Below are 15,115 nucleotides of genomic sequence, written 5' to 3'. Positions count from 1 at the left end.
ATGGAACAATCGACCCAAAAAACGATTGCTGAAATTCAAGAAGGAGACTTCAATGTCTACATAAAAGCAAGGGTAATAAGGAAATGGAAAAAAGACGATTGGAACAATCAAGGAAAAGGGTATTTTCATAAAGTTGAATTCTTATTGGTTGATGAAGAGAAAAATGTTATTCAAGGATTAATCACAAAATCACGTATTAAGAAATACGATGGAAAAATTCAAGAAGGGAAGACATACAAAATTGGTAGATTCCAAACAATTCGTAACCACGAATTCAACCTTGCAACAACACACAAAAATAGCAATTCTGAAAATCCGCGTGATAAATTAACACTTAGAGAGTGGTATGCATTCCGTATTCAGGATAGACCACTGTCAGTTGAATTTCTAACTCTGTTACAATCCGGTAAAGACTATCACCAGTTTTTAGTTGACGGATTTGCATCGGTTGAATCTCATATACTAAAGTTTATACACTACAACCAAGATCTTCTTCACGTGGACAATTACAATAATCTTAGAAGAACTGTTGAACGAGGGGACGTTGAGCCGAATTCCACCGGTAGTCGTCTTATTGTTCCTTCTTCTTTGGTGGGAGGTGGCCCATATATGAGAGTAAACTACCTTGATACTATGACCATTTGTAGGTGGTTCGGTTACCCTGATCTATTTATCACGTTTACGTGCAATCCTAAGTGGCCGAAAATCACCCGGTTTGTTAGTAATAGGGGACTTAAACCCGAGGATCGTCCTGATATTTTGTCTCACGTATTCAAGATTAAGCTCGAAGAGTTGATGATTGATTTAAAAGAGCGCCATATATTTGGTCGGGTTAGAGCAGGTGCGCAGTGTTTCATCTGTCAAGTTTAATATTTTGACATATTTTCTCAAGCCGTAATATATAATCTAATATGTTTGCGTAATTCTATCACAGTTTTATATACTATTGAATTTCAGAAGCGTGGTCTTCCACATGCTCATATCCTTTTGTTCTTACATCAAGAAGACAAGTTCCCTGAAGCTGCGGATATCGATAAAATCATTTCAGCGGAGATCCCCGATCCGGTTGAGAATCCTGTGTTACATGCTTTCGTTTGCATACACATGATTCACGGACCGTGTGGAACTGCCAAACCACGATCACCGTGTACGGTTGGGTCTACATGCTCAAAACATTTTCCCAAAAAGTGTACCGAAAGAACAACTATCGGCGAAGACGGTTATCCTGTTTATAAGAGAATAATTAAAACAGGACCAAAAATATATAAGGACAAAGTGGCACTTGACAATGGATCTGTCGTGCCATATAACCCGTACTTATTGCTGAAATATCGTGCACATATCAATGTGGAGTGGTGTAACCAGTCAAATGCGATCAAGTATCTTTTTAAGTATATAAATAAGGGATCTGATCGAGTGATAATGCAGTCCTCTTATCGACGCCGTAGTGACCAATTTCCTGAACAGGTGGATGAGATTAAACGATACTACGATTGTAGGTACCTTTCAACATGTGAGGCTGTTTGGAGGATATTCGCGTTTGACATTCACTACAGGATCCCGCAGTCGAAAGGCTGCAGTTTCACCTTCCTGGCGAACAGAGCGTTGTGTTTGATGATGAAGATCCTATTGACGAGGTCTTAGAGAAATTATCGATGGGAGTGTCAAAGTTTCTATCTTGGATGAAAATTAACAGTAGTGAAGAGGAAGAGTTGCAGATAGCGAAGGACTTATTGTACTGTAAATTCCCGACTAAATTTGTGTGGAATAAAGATCAGCGAGAGTGGACCCTTAGAAAACAAAATTTTAAGATAGGCAGGTTGCAACATGTGCCGCCAACTTGCGGTGAATTATATTTCATGAGAACCATGTTGAACCATGTAAAGGGACCCAAAAGTTACGAGGACATAAGAAGGGCTAACGGCACTCTATATGACATGTATAGGGAAGCATGTTATGCATATGGCTTGATCGGTGATGACAAAGAGTACATTGATGCGATAGAGCAAGAAAGCGAATGGGCATCTGGATTTTATTTTAGAAACCTTTTTGCGACTTTATTGTTATCTAGGACGTTGTCCATGCCAAATAGAGTCTGGGAAGCAACATGGAGTCTTCTAGCGGATGATATCCTTCACAGGCAACGTAATATTCTTCAAAACCGAGGTACTACTTTAATATATTACTTTGCATTTAGTTCATCTAATTTACATTCTTTGCACATATAATAGTTATCAATACGTTATGATGACACTGCAAACATCATCATAGGTTTGGAACTAACTGATGAGGAATTGAAAAATTATGCTTTGATTGACATAGAAGCATCACTCCAATTAAATGGGAGTAGTTTAGCAAGATTTGAAGGGATGCCCCTACCCAATACATCGTCAACAACACATCACGCGAACACGATGGTTATGGATGAGTTGTCTTATGACAAGGAATCGCTGCAGGCAGAACACGCGTCTTAACTATCTTCAATGGCTGATGAGCAGACGAGGGTCTATAATGAAATTATGGAAGCTATTGCATCTAATCAAGGAGAGGTGTTTTTTGTGTATGGCTATGGGGGGATTGGTAAAACATTCATCTGGTGAACTATATGTGTTGCCCTCAGAAGCAAGGGTGAAATTGTTTTGCCTGTTGGATCTAGCTGAATTGCAGCAACGCTGATACCTAGTGGTAGAACAGCGCACGCGAGACTTGGTATTCCAATCAATCTCACCGAGAACTCCACTTGCCCCAGAATTAAACCTGGTAGTAATTTAGCGGAATTGCTGATCAGAGCGAAGATCATTATATGGGACGAAGCGCCGATGACTGTAATACTCCGTATTTTAATAATAAATTGTGAAGATAATTTATGTAATTTACTAATTAATTATAAGACATTTCTAATAGTAATTATAATAAGATGTTAATTACATAATAAATTAATAATGCAAGTCGGGAATTGAGTTTAGCTAATATTTAGCATTGGGCCGTGTGCCAATGTTGTTTGGACCGAAATCTATTTAGTTGGTACGAGTGTAATCGGGAATTAATAATAAATAATATGGGAATAATATTATATAAAGGTAATTATAATTATGATAATAATAATAAAATAGTAAATATTATATGAGGAAATTATAATTGTGATAGGATTAATAGTATATGATAAATAATAATGATTTAATTATAATGACAATTTCTATACTAATTAGAATAAGGAAAGTTACATGGTTTCCTAATTGGCCTCGTATTCTCTAAATCTTACACTATAAATACCACCTCAAATCTGAGAAATAATTCACAAATTAAAAAGAAGAAGCTTTAGGAGACGGAAGAGGAAGGAATTAACATAAACCAATTAATCAACTCGAGGTGACGGTTGTGAAGAATTATAATCGAATCGGATTGCTTTATTTATTGGATTGCTTGAGCTGCGTAATTGGAATTGCTTGCCAGGTAGGATAATCTACTCAACTGATTGTGTAATTGGTGTTATTTATCATACGGTTATGATATATGGTTGATTGGCAATTTAATTTGTGATGTTATTTAATTGGATGGTTTATATACATGATTGTCGTGTTTAATTACGAGAATGGTTTATGAGAATTGGACTGCCCCAGGCTTAGTCTCTGGTGGGTAACGTGAGTGGTGATTGGACTGCCCCAGGCTTAGTCTCTGGTGGATAACGTGTGTGAATAATTGGAAGGCCCCAGGCTTAGTCTCTGGTGGATAACGTGGATAGATGATGTTGAGATGTGACATGTGAACAGATGAGATTGGAATATTGACAGTTGTGAGAGATTGGTTGTTTTAATATATTTTATCCTACTCAACCATTGGTTGACGTGTTTGCTTCTGTGTCAAAATAAAATTGATGCCTGCTTTAATTGATGGCATCCTGTGGTGAACCATTTAATATTTCCGGTTAAATGGGGAGCGATTTAAATAAAGCGAGTTTGGAGCTAGCTGACTTGGGAGCATTGGGATGAGAGCTCGACTTGGACCATAGTTGAAGTCTAGATCACATAGAACAATTTATATCACTTTATTTATTTCCGCTGCGAGTTGTAAATATTTTATACTAAGTTTAGTTGGATAATTGGTAATAAACATGTAATCATTGAAGTTTTAATTTAAAGTACTTTGGTTTGTTGTACTTTGTTATACACTACCTCGGGAAACCGAGATGGTAACAGTCCTATTTATTGGGAATGTCTAGCTAAAGGCTCCTGAATAAATGGGGGTGTTACAAAGTGGTATCAGAGCAAAACGATCCTCAGGCCTAACCAATGAATAATAATGAACTTAGGATGTGTCTAAATAAAATGAACCCCGGGCGAAATCTGTTAGGAGCCCCTCTTAGTGCGGTTAAGAAGCGCGCCTTAATTCATACCATGGCCCTCTCGGCTTTGAACCGGAACCTTGAGAGACATTTCAAGTGGGGTAGTTTAAAATAAATATAGTATATTTCCTTTAGGAATTTGTTTGTCTTGTTTGAATGATCAAGTTTTTCGTTAATGATTGTGGATGATTTCTTTTAAGTATTGTTATGAGCATGTTGAGATGAGGAAGGTATGTTGGCATGTATGTGGGAGGTGTGAGTATGGTTAATATGTGAAGTGTTAAAAGAATTGCATGAAATTGTGAAGAATGCGATTTTGGTTGATTTCTCGAAATTTTACCCTTGATTGTTTTGGCTGCCATTTACTACCTGTTTAAAATTCTCGTATGCAAAATTTATGAGTAATATCTTATGAGTTAGCTTTCATATGCCACTGGTCTCATGTTCAAATAATATACGGTTTAGGAGAAATAAATATTTTAGTGGACAAGTAGTCGAAATATTCCCGTACTGATGTTTTCGCGCCATGTGTTTGTAAAATTTGCCATTTAAAAACTACTTAATTATTTGTTGTAATTCCAACGCCACTGTTTAGTAGACTCATGTATGTTTCTAAATTAGTAAGCCACGTTTTAAGAAAATATTTTGACAATTTATGGTGATTTTTACAAGTTGACCTAAGTTTCTGACAAGTTGCTGTAAAATTTCTGTTTCGACCAAGTAACTTGTAAAATGCATTATAAATTAGTCATTTGGAGTTTTGATCTGATTCTTTTCTCATGGTTCATATACTTTCTATATTTTGATGTTATCAACTATGTGGAATAGAATAATATGTCTAGTGATATGCGGAACGTGTTGCCCTAAGCCAATTATGCCTCTATGTTTAAGTTAGATGATGTTGATAGAGATTTGAATGAATGATAGAAACTAAAATGAACAAATAATAAATCAATGATGAAGGAAGGGTGGGTAGTACCTCAATAGACTAGGTGACCGTCATACCAAACCAATAGTTAACATAATTATAGCATCTCCATGCATACCAAGCATGCATCTAATACCCATATGCATTCCATATAGCACAACACTAGCATATGAATTCCGTAACCTAACTTGATTCCCTTATATTTCTTAGGATGGATCCCTATTTGCACCCAGAGAACATATTCATGTACCCAAACTCAGATTTGCACGAGCATTGCAACGCCTTGGAATCTCAAATGGATGTTTATGGAGCTTTAGTGGATTCGAAGTACCTAAATGACACTCATCTTAGAGCCTACACTTTGGTTAACACTTTACCTTTCTCTGGACCTTTAGGGAAAGTAAGAGAGGATTACATGACTGAGTATGATAACTACAGGATGCATGAGAATTATAGTCATTATTATGGACCTATCTATCCTTCACATCTCACCTATGATGTCGTTTTAGCCAGATTAAGATACCTAGTATATGTATGTTGGGCTGATAACCATAGTATCAACCGTGGACCTGAACAATTTGATCATGCCATTGGGAGTAGTGATGAAGAGGGGGAGTCCTGTATGTTCCTTGGGGAAAAGGAGAGTGAAACTTGTGAGGTGATAGAGATTAGCGATGATGATGATGAGGAGGAGGAGGAAGAGGTAGATATTATGTGGACTGGACCTTATGATGATGATAATGATAGACTTCAACCTCGACAGCAGAGAGCCTCAGACTATGAGATGGATGATGATGTGATTTTCGTTAAACAAAAGTATACACCTGATCCTAAACCTAGGAAGCACAAATGGGCTCGTCTTGGGAATAGACTTAGAAGGGTCATTTGAATTAAGAAAAGTAACTACACACTTATGCTTAGCTTTTGTGATAGTATATTATTTATTTGGCAATGTATTCGCCAGGAGTTTAAATAAAGTTAGTTTAAGTTGTGGTTTCGCTACTCGGAAGTGAATCAAATATTTTGTTTTGTATTCAGTTAACCATTAATTAGTGTTGGAAATAAAAGTTGTTTATATTACAATGTGTGTTTCATGTTTTATATTATAATAATGATTTGGTTGCTTCATTGTTTGATATTTCGAACTTCGAGGACGAAGTTAAATTTTAGGGGGAAGGAATGTAATACTACGAATGTTTTGAGTTGTTGTTGTGATACATTGTGATGCGATTGGTATGGATGATAATCGTAAGTGGATGATGGTGATGAATGATAATGTTGGATGATGGGAGTTGTGGGCGAACTTGGGGCGAAGTTCATTTTAAGGGGGAAGACTGTAATACTCCGTATTTTAATAATAAATTGTGAAGATAATTTATGTAATTTACTAATTAATTATAAGACATTTCTAATAGTAATTATAATAAGATGTTAATTACATAATAAATTAATAATGCAAGTCGGGAATTGAGTTTAGCTAATATTTAGCATTGGGCCGTGTGCCAATGTTGTTTGGACCGAAATCTATTTAGTTGGTACGAGTGTAATCGGGAATTAATAATAAATAATATGGGAATAATATTATATAAAGGTAATTATAATTATGATAATAATAATAAAATAGTAAATATTATATGAGGAAATTATAATTGTGATAGGATTAATAGTATATGATAAATAATAATGATTTAATTATAATGACAATTTCTATACTAATTAGAATAAGGAAAGTTACATGGTTTCCTAATTGGCCTCGTATTCTCTAAATCTTACACTATAAATACCACCTCAAATCTGAGAAATAATTCACAAATTAAAAAGAAGAAGCTTTAGGAGACGGAAGAGGAAAGAATTAACATAAACCAATTAATCAACTCGAGGTGACGGTTGTGAAGAATTATAATCGAATCGGATTGCTTTATTTATTGGATTGCTTGAGCTGCGTAATTGGAATTGCTTGCCAGGTAGGATAATCTACTCAACTGATTGTGTAATTGGTGTTATTTATCATACGGTTATGATATATGGTTGATTGGCAATTTAATTTGTGATGTTATTTAATTGGATGGTTTATATACATGATTGTCGTGTTTAATTACGAGAATGGTTTATGAGAATTGGACTGCCCCAGGCTTTGTCTCTGGTGGATAACGTGAGTGGTGATTGGACTGCCCCAGGCTTAGTCTCTTGTGGATAACGTGTGTGAATAATTGGAAGGCCCCAGGCTTAGTCTCTGGTGGATAACGTGGATAGATGATGTTGAGATGTGACATGTGAACAGATGAGATTGGAATATTGACAGTTGTGAGAGATTGGTTGTTTTAATATATTTTATCCTACTCAACCATTGGTTGACGTGTTTGCTTCTGTGTCAAAATAAAATTGATGCCTGCTTTAATTGATGGCATCCTGTGGTGAACCATTTAATATTTCCGGTTAAATGGGAAGCGATTTAAATAGCGAGTTTGGAGCTAGGCCGACTTGGGAGCATTGGGAAGAGAGCTCGACTTGGACCATAGTTGAAGTCTAGATCACATAGAACAATTTATATCACTTTATTTATTTCATTGCGAGTTGTAAATATTTTATACTAAGTTTAGTTGGATAATTGGTAATAAACATGTAATCATTGAAGTTTTAATTTAAAGTACTTTGGTTTGTTGTACTTTGTTATACACTACCTCGGGAAACCGAGATGGTAACAGTCCTATTTATTGGGAATGTCTAGCTAAAGGCTCCTGAATAAATGGGGGTGTTACAATGACTCATAAACATGGTTTTGAGGCTGTTGATAGAAGTTTGAAAGACGTCATGCGTGTTGTAGATGCGCGTAATACAACACTACCATTTGGCGGGAAAGTGGTAGTTTTTGGTGGCGATTTTCGCCAAACATTATCGGTTGTTTCCAAAGGGAGCAGAGTTGATGTTGTGCATGTTTCTCTTTGTTCGTCGTATTTGTGGAGTTCATGTAAGGTATGTTCAAAACTTAGTTTCCAAAAGGGTACTAAAACGTTATTCAATTAATTTATATTTTCTTTCACTGTTTTAAGATGTGTATTTTTTAGATTTCAGGTGCTTACATTGACTAAAAATATGCGCTTATAAGCCGGAAGTGAAGACACTAATGTAGATGAGATAAGGAAATTCTCGGAGTGGATTCTGAAAATTGGAGATGGGTTGGTCGGGGATCCAAATGATGGTGATGCCGAGGTTGACATAGAGTTCCCCAACGATTTACTTATTCAACACGTGACTGATCCCATTGCCTCCTTAGTAGATATCACTTATCCTGATCTTCAAAACCGTTTATGGGACCCAAATTATCTTCAAGAAAGGGCAATTCTTGCACCCACTCACGAAATAGTTGAAAATGTAAATGATTATGTGTTATCTCTTATCCATGAGTAAGAGAGAATTTACTTAAGCTCTGATGAGGTTAGTAGAGATGATAGACCTATATGGGCGAGCCTGACCTTTACTCTACAGAATTCTTGAACAGTATTAAATGTTCTGGCCTCCCTAACCATGAATTAAGATTGAAAGTCGATGCTATGGTTATGCTCCTTAGAAATATTGATCAATCGCGTGGGTTGTGCAATGGTACCAGATTAATAGTGACAGATTTAGGGAGACGCGTAATTAGTCAGACAGTTTTGATCTGTAGTCATAAAGGCGATAGAGTGCACATTGCTCGCATTACACTCACTCCTTCGATTCCAAAAATTTCCGGTCCGGTTCGAAGAAAGACAATTTCCCATTACTGTTTGTTTTGCCATGAAAATAAACAAAAGCCAGGGCCAGTCCTTATCTCAAGTGAGCATTTATCTTCCAAGACCGGTCTTCAGTCATGGACAACTTTATGACGCGATCTCGAGGGTTACAAACAAACAAGGCCTTAAACTATTAATCTGCGACAGTAACAAGCGTACATCGAATATTACAACCAATGTAGTTTACCAAGAAATATTTGAGTATTTGTAAAGTTCATATTACTTATACATTTGTTGGATAATTTGTATCGTATGGTAGTGATTAGCGTAGTAACAATCGTAATAACATATACGTCGAATATTCAATAGTGGATTTTTTAAATTGTCACAAGACTGCAAATTTAATCATGCTCATTTATATGCTTCCGTATCTAATTTTAGCGATTGTTACTACGTCCCGCGCATTTTTTGCACGGGTTTAACGCTAGTTGTTGTTGTTGTTGTTGTTGTTGTTGTTGTTGTTGTTGTTGTTGTTGTTGTTGTTGTTGTTGTTGTTGTTGTTGGTGTTGTTGTTGTTGTTGTTGTTGTTGTTGTTGTTGTTGTTGTTATTATTATTATTATTATTATCCTAATCGTCGTCCTCATCCTCCTAATTATTATTATTGTTGTTGTTGTTGTTGTTGTTGTTGTTGTTGTTGTTGTTGTTGTTGTTGTTGTTGTTGTTGTTTTTGTTATTATTATTATTATTATTATTATTATTGTCGTCAATAGTTTCACTAATAACAAGTCCCTTAAGACAAATTGAACAAATCTCCTTCATCACCTTCCTTTCAAATCCTCTGTATCAAACGTCTCAATCTCCCTCTCAGAAGTGGAAAAAGGATGCACCTCGTCTGAACGAGCTAGTTCCAAAGGCACAAAAAGCTCCTCATCCTTAATAGGCCGTTTCAAAAAACACTCGAACATGTAAACCAAGCCCTGACCCCTACAATTGCATGCACTAGTAGAAAAAACACCTTTTGCGTCAGTCGATTTACGTCAGTTCTAAAAAAGCTGACGCAAAAAGTACTTAGTTTTGGCGGGAATCCATTTTTTCCCTATAACAAGCTTTTTGCGTCGGTTTTTGGAAGAAATTGACGTATATAATGCGTCGGTTCTCAGCAAAACCGATGTGTTTGATAAAAAACGTCAGTTATTTTACTAAACCGACTTATTTGATATAACGTTTTTGCATCAGCTGTATCTAAAACCGATGCAAATGATATTAATTAAAATAAACCAACAATTATACCCTCAAATTATACACTGAGAACAATCGACTTCCCACACCAATCTAGTCCTTCCCTCGCCTCTCATGGCTTCTCCCTAATTCTACTCCGTCTCCACCACACGACTGCCTCCCTATACCAACAACTCCCTCCGGCACATCTTCATCACACGACTACACAAAGAACTCAAGAACAATACGGTAAAGCTATTAAACCAACAGAGTCACTTCATTCGCAATTGGTTTGATTGGTGCAAAAGCGAAAGTGGCGATGCCGATAAAGATGGCCGCATTTCAGTTTCAAGTAAGATCTTCTAATTTGAGATTAATTGTGATTTCTTGCATTATTTTGTTAACATGATAAGAATTGGAATTAGGGTTTTGGTTTTTGTTTTGATTGATTCAATCAAGCTACATACCTGATACGATATTTTTTGTCCTCAGATAAATGGATTTTGGATTTTGTTTCTACGTCAATGGTATAAGCGTTTATCAGTCCTCGCCGCACTCCACCATTGAAGGTTTGTTGCTTCTTACTTATTTAAGTTACTACTTTTTTTATTCTTTGAGTCACTAGTAATGTGGTATATGTCTTTCCATGTTATTTTACTCTGCCTTACATTTAGTTTTAGCTGTTCATACTTCCCAATTCTCAAATTTGAGTTCTCTATTCTTTGAGAACTCATATTTCTCACTAGTAATTTGGTATATGTCCCAGAAATTGATGCTTTCATGAAGGTTATAGTTTTTACATGACCTGTTTTGTTTTTGCCTTAGAGACAGTAAAGCTGATGTATTTTTTGCCTTTATATTATATAGGTTCACACTTTTATAACTTTTTTTCATTTCCTCATATTTATCTCGCCTCTTAATCTAACTAAATTGAGGAGCTTGATGTGTTACCTACAAGCATGTAACATGGAACGTATGCCCATATTTTTTATATCATAAGGTAATTTCTTTGTTGTGCTGGACCACAGGGATTAGGTCTCATCTATTAAGGCACTAATTTTGTCAATATTAAGGATTTACACGGTGTTCCTATACCCCACGAATTTGTGGGGTAATGATATTGTTTCTTGATACTTATAAGTTAATTGTGAGTGTAGTTTTCGTTATCGTTTATGCTGGCTGATTGGTGTGAATTAATGAATGTTATAGGTCCTGGTGAGTTTGCTTCATTATAGAGGTGCTTGGGTGAATGGTGTGTAAGTTGTGCTATCTGCCTATCTTATTGCTTAATAATGATGATGGATATCAAGTTCTTTATCTATCTATTGATTGTTTATGTCTTTGTACTTGTGTCATTGTCTACCTTAATGACCGTGATATGAGAAACGTACACTTTTCCTTCCGTTTTGGTAAATAACATGTAAGTTGTGGCGTCTAAATTGGCATTTCACATCAAGGTTGTTCAATCAATAAAGAGCTCTTTAAGAGATAATTCCTTTTTAAGTAAACGTTTTTTTTATATGAATATTGATAGCACTAGCTATAGACATTTTGGAGCAAGGGAATGTGGAAATGAGGATTAGATTGTAGCCTACTCGCCTAGGATAACCCGAGTCTCCGAGAGGAGCGAATTTTAAGACTATATTTCACGCTGAAGACTCAAGAGTTTGGAATTCTGTTTCGGAATCACTCTATACTTTGTGGAAAACGTTTAAAGTTCATAACTTTTGCATACAGTAATTCTCTTAGGATTGAGGGCTGGGGAGATTAGGGTCTTGTTTGCAGATTCTCAATATGGGATTGAGGTAGTCTCGGGGTTGTATAATGTTGGTGTTGACAAATTCATCTCATTTTAAGTTTTAACATGTCTATGGTAGTAATGTATGCCTAAATTTGAAGATTATAATAAATGTCAACTTAACTGAAGCATGAGGTTAAAATATAGCACAATGAAGGAGCAGTAGTTTTTAATAGGATTGATTGTAATAGATAACTGAATTGAAGAATATAATCTATGTTACTTTGACAGTTCGGCTCGGTTTCAGTTGAAGGACATGTCTTAGTGTCCTAGACTCAAAGTGTCTGATATGGTTATTTTTCGTAAAGTTTTCACGATTTTGGTTTAAAATGAAGTGATGTGTCGTGTCGTGTTGGACACTTCAAGTATCTGACACGTGACACACGACCAAAGTGGAGCGTCAGAGTAACATTAATTATAATAGATGCTAACTTACTGAAACATGGGTGAGAATATTGTACAATGAAGTACAGAAGTAGAAGCAGTTTTTAATAGGTTTGACTTAAGGTGGCTTTTTTTGGTTAGCAAAATTATCGAGGAGTTAATGGCAATGAAGCCAAAGATTCATATCATTGGATTTCAAGCATACTGTAATATGGAGTGTTACCAAATAATTCACGCAAATATTTGAGCTACTTATATTATGAATTTTGAAGTATTAATAGACGCCATTGAACTGCAGTTAAATTTGTAAACCTTCATTAGGATCCATGGCTGATGGGTTGCTAACTAGCCATTAGCCACCGATGAGGCCATTTTATGCCAATCTTAATTCAAACTTGACACACTCTAAGCAAAGATATGTTAATTCTTAGTGTGAGTGTGTTTATCCATTCCGTACTGGTATAAACTCTCTTTTTCTTTTTGTTCAGCTGTTCGAGTTTCAAACAGCAAAGAGAAATCACTAAAATCCTCCCGTCGAGCTTTTCAGCAAGGTATCTCACCATCTCCTTCCTGGTTTTTTCTTCTTTTATTTGGTTATTGTAGCATTTTCTTATTGTTCGTTCCCAGCTTACTTATCAATTATATTCTTAAAATTAAGAATTTGATGTCGATGAGTATAATTGATACAGGAGTATAAGGTGAAGGATTTACTACTATGAGGCGCTGTCAGGTTGGCCTCTAGACATTCGTAAATGATTCTCCGAACATTTTTAGGTAGATGCAATTGAGCTTTAACTGAAATGTTCCTTATAAAGTTAGCCTTCGTTCTATGTTATGTGGTTTCAGTAATAAAATGAGGAATTTAATTTAACCTTTGTAGAACAGAATCTATTGTCAAGATGCTACAATTCCCGTGTAACTGTATATGAAGTTTCTGCTGATCTGTTTTTAATACTTCAATTATTATTTGTTGCTTTAAAAGTCTGGTTATTACCTCTCTACAGGTCCTCTTAGCTCCTCTTCTAATGTCTTTAATTATCATAAAGTTTGAAAATTGTTTGGTGGTGTTTTCTGATTTTCCTAAAGTAGTTGAGTCAGCCCAAATTTTGACCAAATCAAAATTCAATTACAGTTTGATTGAATCGCCTATTTAATTTACAATCTCCAAAATTAGGATTTATGATGGAAGTCGCGTTGACATATTTATAGCACACATGAGATGTTTGTAATCTCTGAAAATACATTGTTGTACTCTATCTTAGTAGTAGTTTATTTTTTTTAAGACAGTAATAGTTAGTTTTTGGTTTGCATCGATTGATTTTGCATTAGGAGGTCGTCTGATGTTATTTTTGTCTTTTAATTAAATAAATGCATTTGTACTTTTCTTTTCCTGCACATAGTTCTTTCTGATATATTGTATTTGCAGTATGGAACCACTTGCGCTACCTTGGTCGGGGATGATAACTTATCTTCTATAGTATTTTCTTACCCCACTTCTTTCAGCTTCTGTTGTGTAACACCCTACTCAAACTCAATCTCCATAGATGGGGCGGGGCAGGTATGACAATATACTCTCTTCTCAGTATATTCACATCATTATTTAAAATAGTTTGCCTAGAAGTCTCTTGTAATAGAGCCATTTTCTTCAAGTACAATGCTTATGGCGAGAGTTAACTTTCAGGTCAGGAAGAACCATTGAACGAATGAGTTTGAATATGGCAAAATGAATTGAAAGAGGTAGAGGTAGAAGATGAGATGCTGAAAAATAGGACATTTTGCAGATGGAGTGGTACACTTATATAGCGTGGGGGTTGACACATTATGTTCGTTTGCACAAAGCAAGCACTAATACTACATTGGAAGAGATGTGGACTTTAGCTTCTAACAATCTCCGGTCCATTGAAGAGGTGTGTGTGAACAAGGGTTTTATATTCTTGATCTTCATAATACATCACGTCCACACATTCATTTTTCAACCATGTCAATCAACGATATAAATTTGGCTAGTAGATGTTTTAGAGAACATTTAGTATATAGATTAGTTTAGTAAATAAGACGTTTGTGAGATTTTGTATACATTGGATTGTATTTGTAACGTTGTTGGGTTGAATGAAATATAATGTTGCTTTACATGTGATGTATTGGTGGTTTATTGGATTTCTTGTTGCAGGTTTTGAAGTTTTTGTATTCAAATTGGCAGTTTTACGGGGAGGTGTTGCCGAAAATTAGGTAGCGAATTTTTGTATATAAAAAGAAAACATTAATTGCATCAATTGCATCCTGATAACAAATAACGCAAATGGTAATAAATTGGTGCTAAAACAAAATATCAATTGCATCAGTTTCTGATAGAACTGACGCAAAAAAATAAAGCAAATGCATCAGTTATTTGAAGAACTGACGCAAATAACATCTATTTGCGTCAGTTATAACAGTCTAATGCGTCTATTCTATTGATACAACTGACGCAAATGGTAACTTTTTGCGTCGGTTTTTAAAACACAACTGACGCAAATGGCAACTTTTTGCGTCAGTTCCACAACTAACGCATAACAAATACGACCCCTCGATATACGTCAGTCGAAAACCGACACAAAATGTCCTCTACAACTGACGCAATAGGGGTTTTTTCCATTAGTGATGCGCACATGTTTGTAACATTAACTAATCGGACCGTACGCTTTTTAACATCAGTAAGTAGTTTTTCAAGTTATTGAATGGACGGTAAAACTTG

General features: G+C 35.6%; 2 protein-coding genes and 1 long non-coding RNA gene across 5 annotated transcripts; all 3 read left to right on the top strand.

Annotated features, from left to right (window-relative positions):
* LOC141630708 (uncharacterized) lies at positions 1–2,474 on the top strand. Its single transcript, XM_074443477.1, has 4 exons — positions 1–841; positions 935–1,092; positions 1,557–2,166; positions 2,272–2,474. Exons 1-4 carry the CDS (start codon positions 1–3, stop codon positions 2,472–2,474), a joined length of 1,812 nt encoding a protein of 603 aa, XP_074299578.1.
* Positions 2,475–8,030: 5,556 nt separating this feature from the next.
* LOC141630707 (uncharacterized) lies at positions 8,031–8,678 on the top strand. Its single transcript, XM_074443476.1, has 2 exons — positions 8,031–8,238; positions 8,377–8,678. Exons 1-2 carry the CDS (start codon positions 8,031–8,033, stop codon positions 8,676–8,678), a joined length of 510 nt encoding a protein of 169 aa, XP_074299577.1.
* Positions 8,679–10,278: 1,600 nt separating this feature from the next.
* On the top strand, positions 10,279–14,511 carry LOC141628616 (uncharacterized). Of its 3 annotated transcripts, none has more exons than XR_012537157.1 (7): positions 10,279–10,551; positions 10,692–10,768; positions 11,409–11,451; positions 12,870–12,932; positions 13,071–13,111; positions 13,808–13,939; positions 14,063–14,511. It is a non-coding gene; the product is annotated as an uncharacterized LOC141628616 (long non-coding RNA). The 3 variants fall into 3 exon arrangements; XR_012537158.1 differs by having other exon boundaries at positions 13,071–13,155; XR_012537159.1 differs by having other exon boundaries at positions 11,409–11,455.
* Positions 14,512–15,115: the final 604 nt, after the last annotated feature.

This window comes from Silene latifolia, chromosome Y, assembly GCF_048544455.1.
Source record: "Silene latifolia isolate original U9 population chromosome Y, ASM4854445v1, whole genome shotgun sequence".
NCBI lineage: Eukaryota > Viridiplantae > Streptophyta > Magnoliopsida > Caryophyllales > Caryophyllaceae > Silene > Silene latifolia.
Note: the sequence above shows the minus strand (reverse complement) of the source record. Positions and strands in the feature narration are given on the sequence as shown.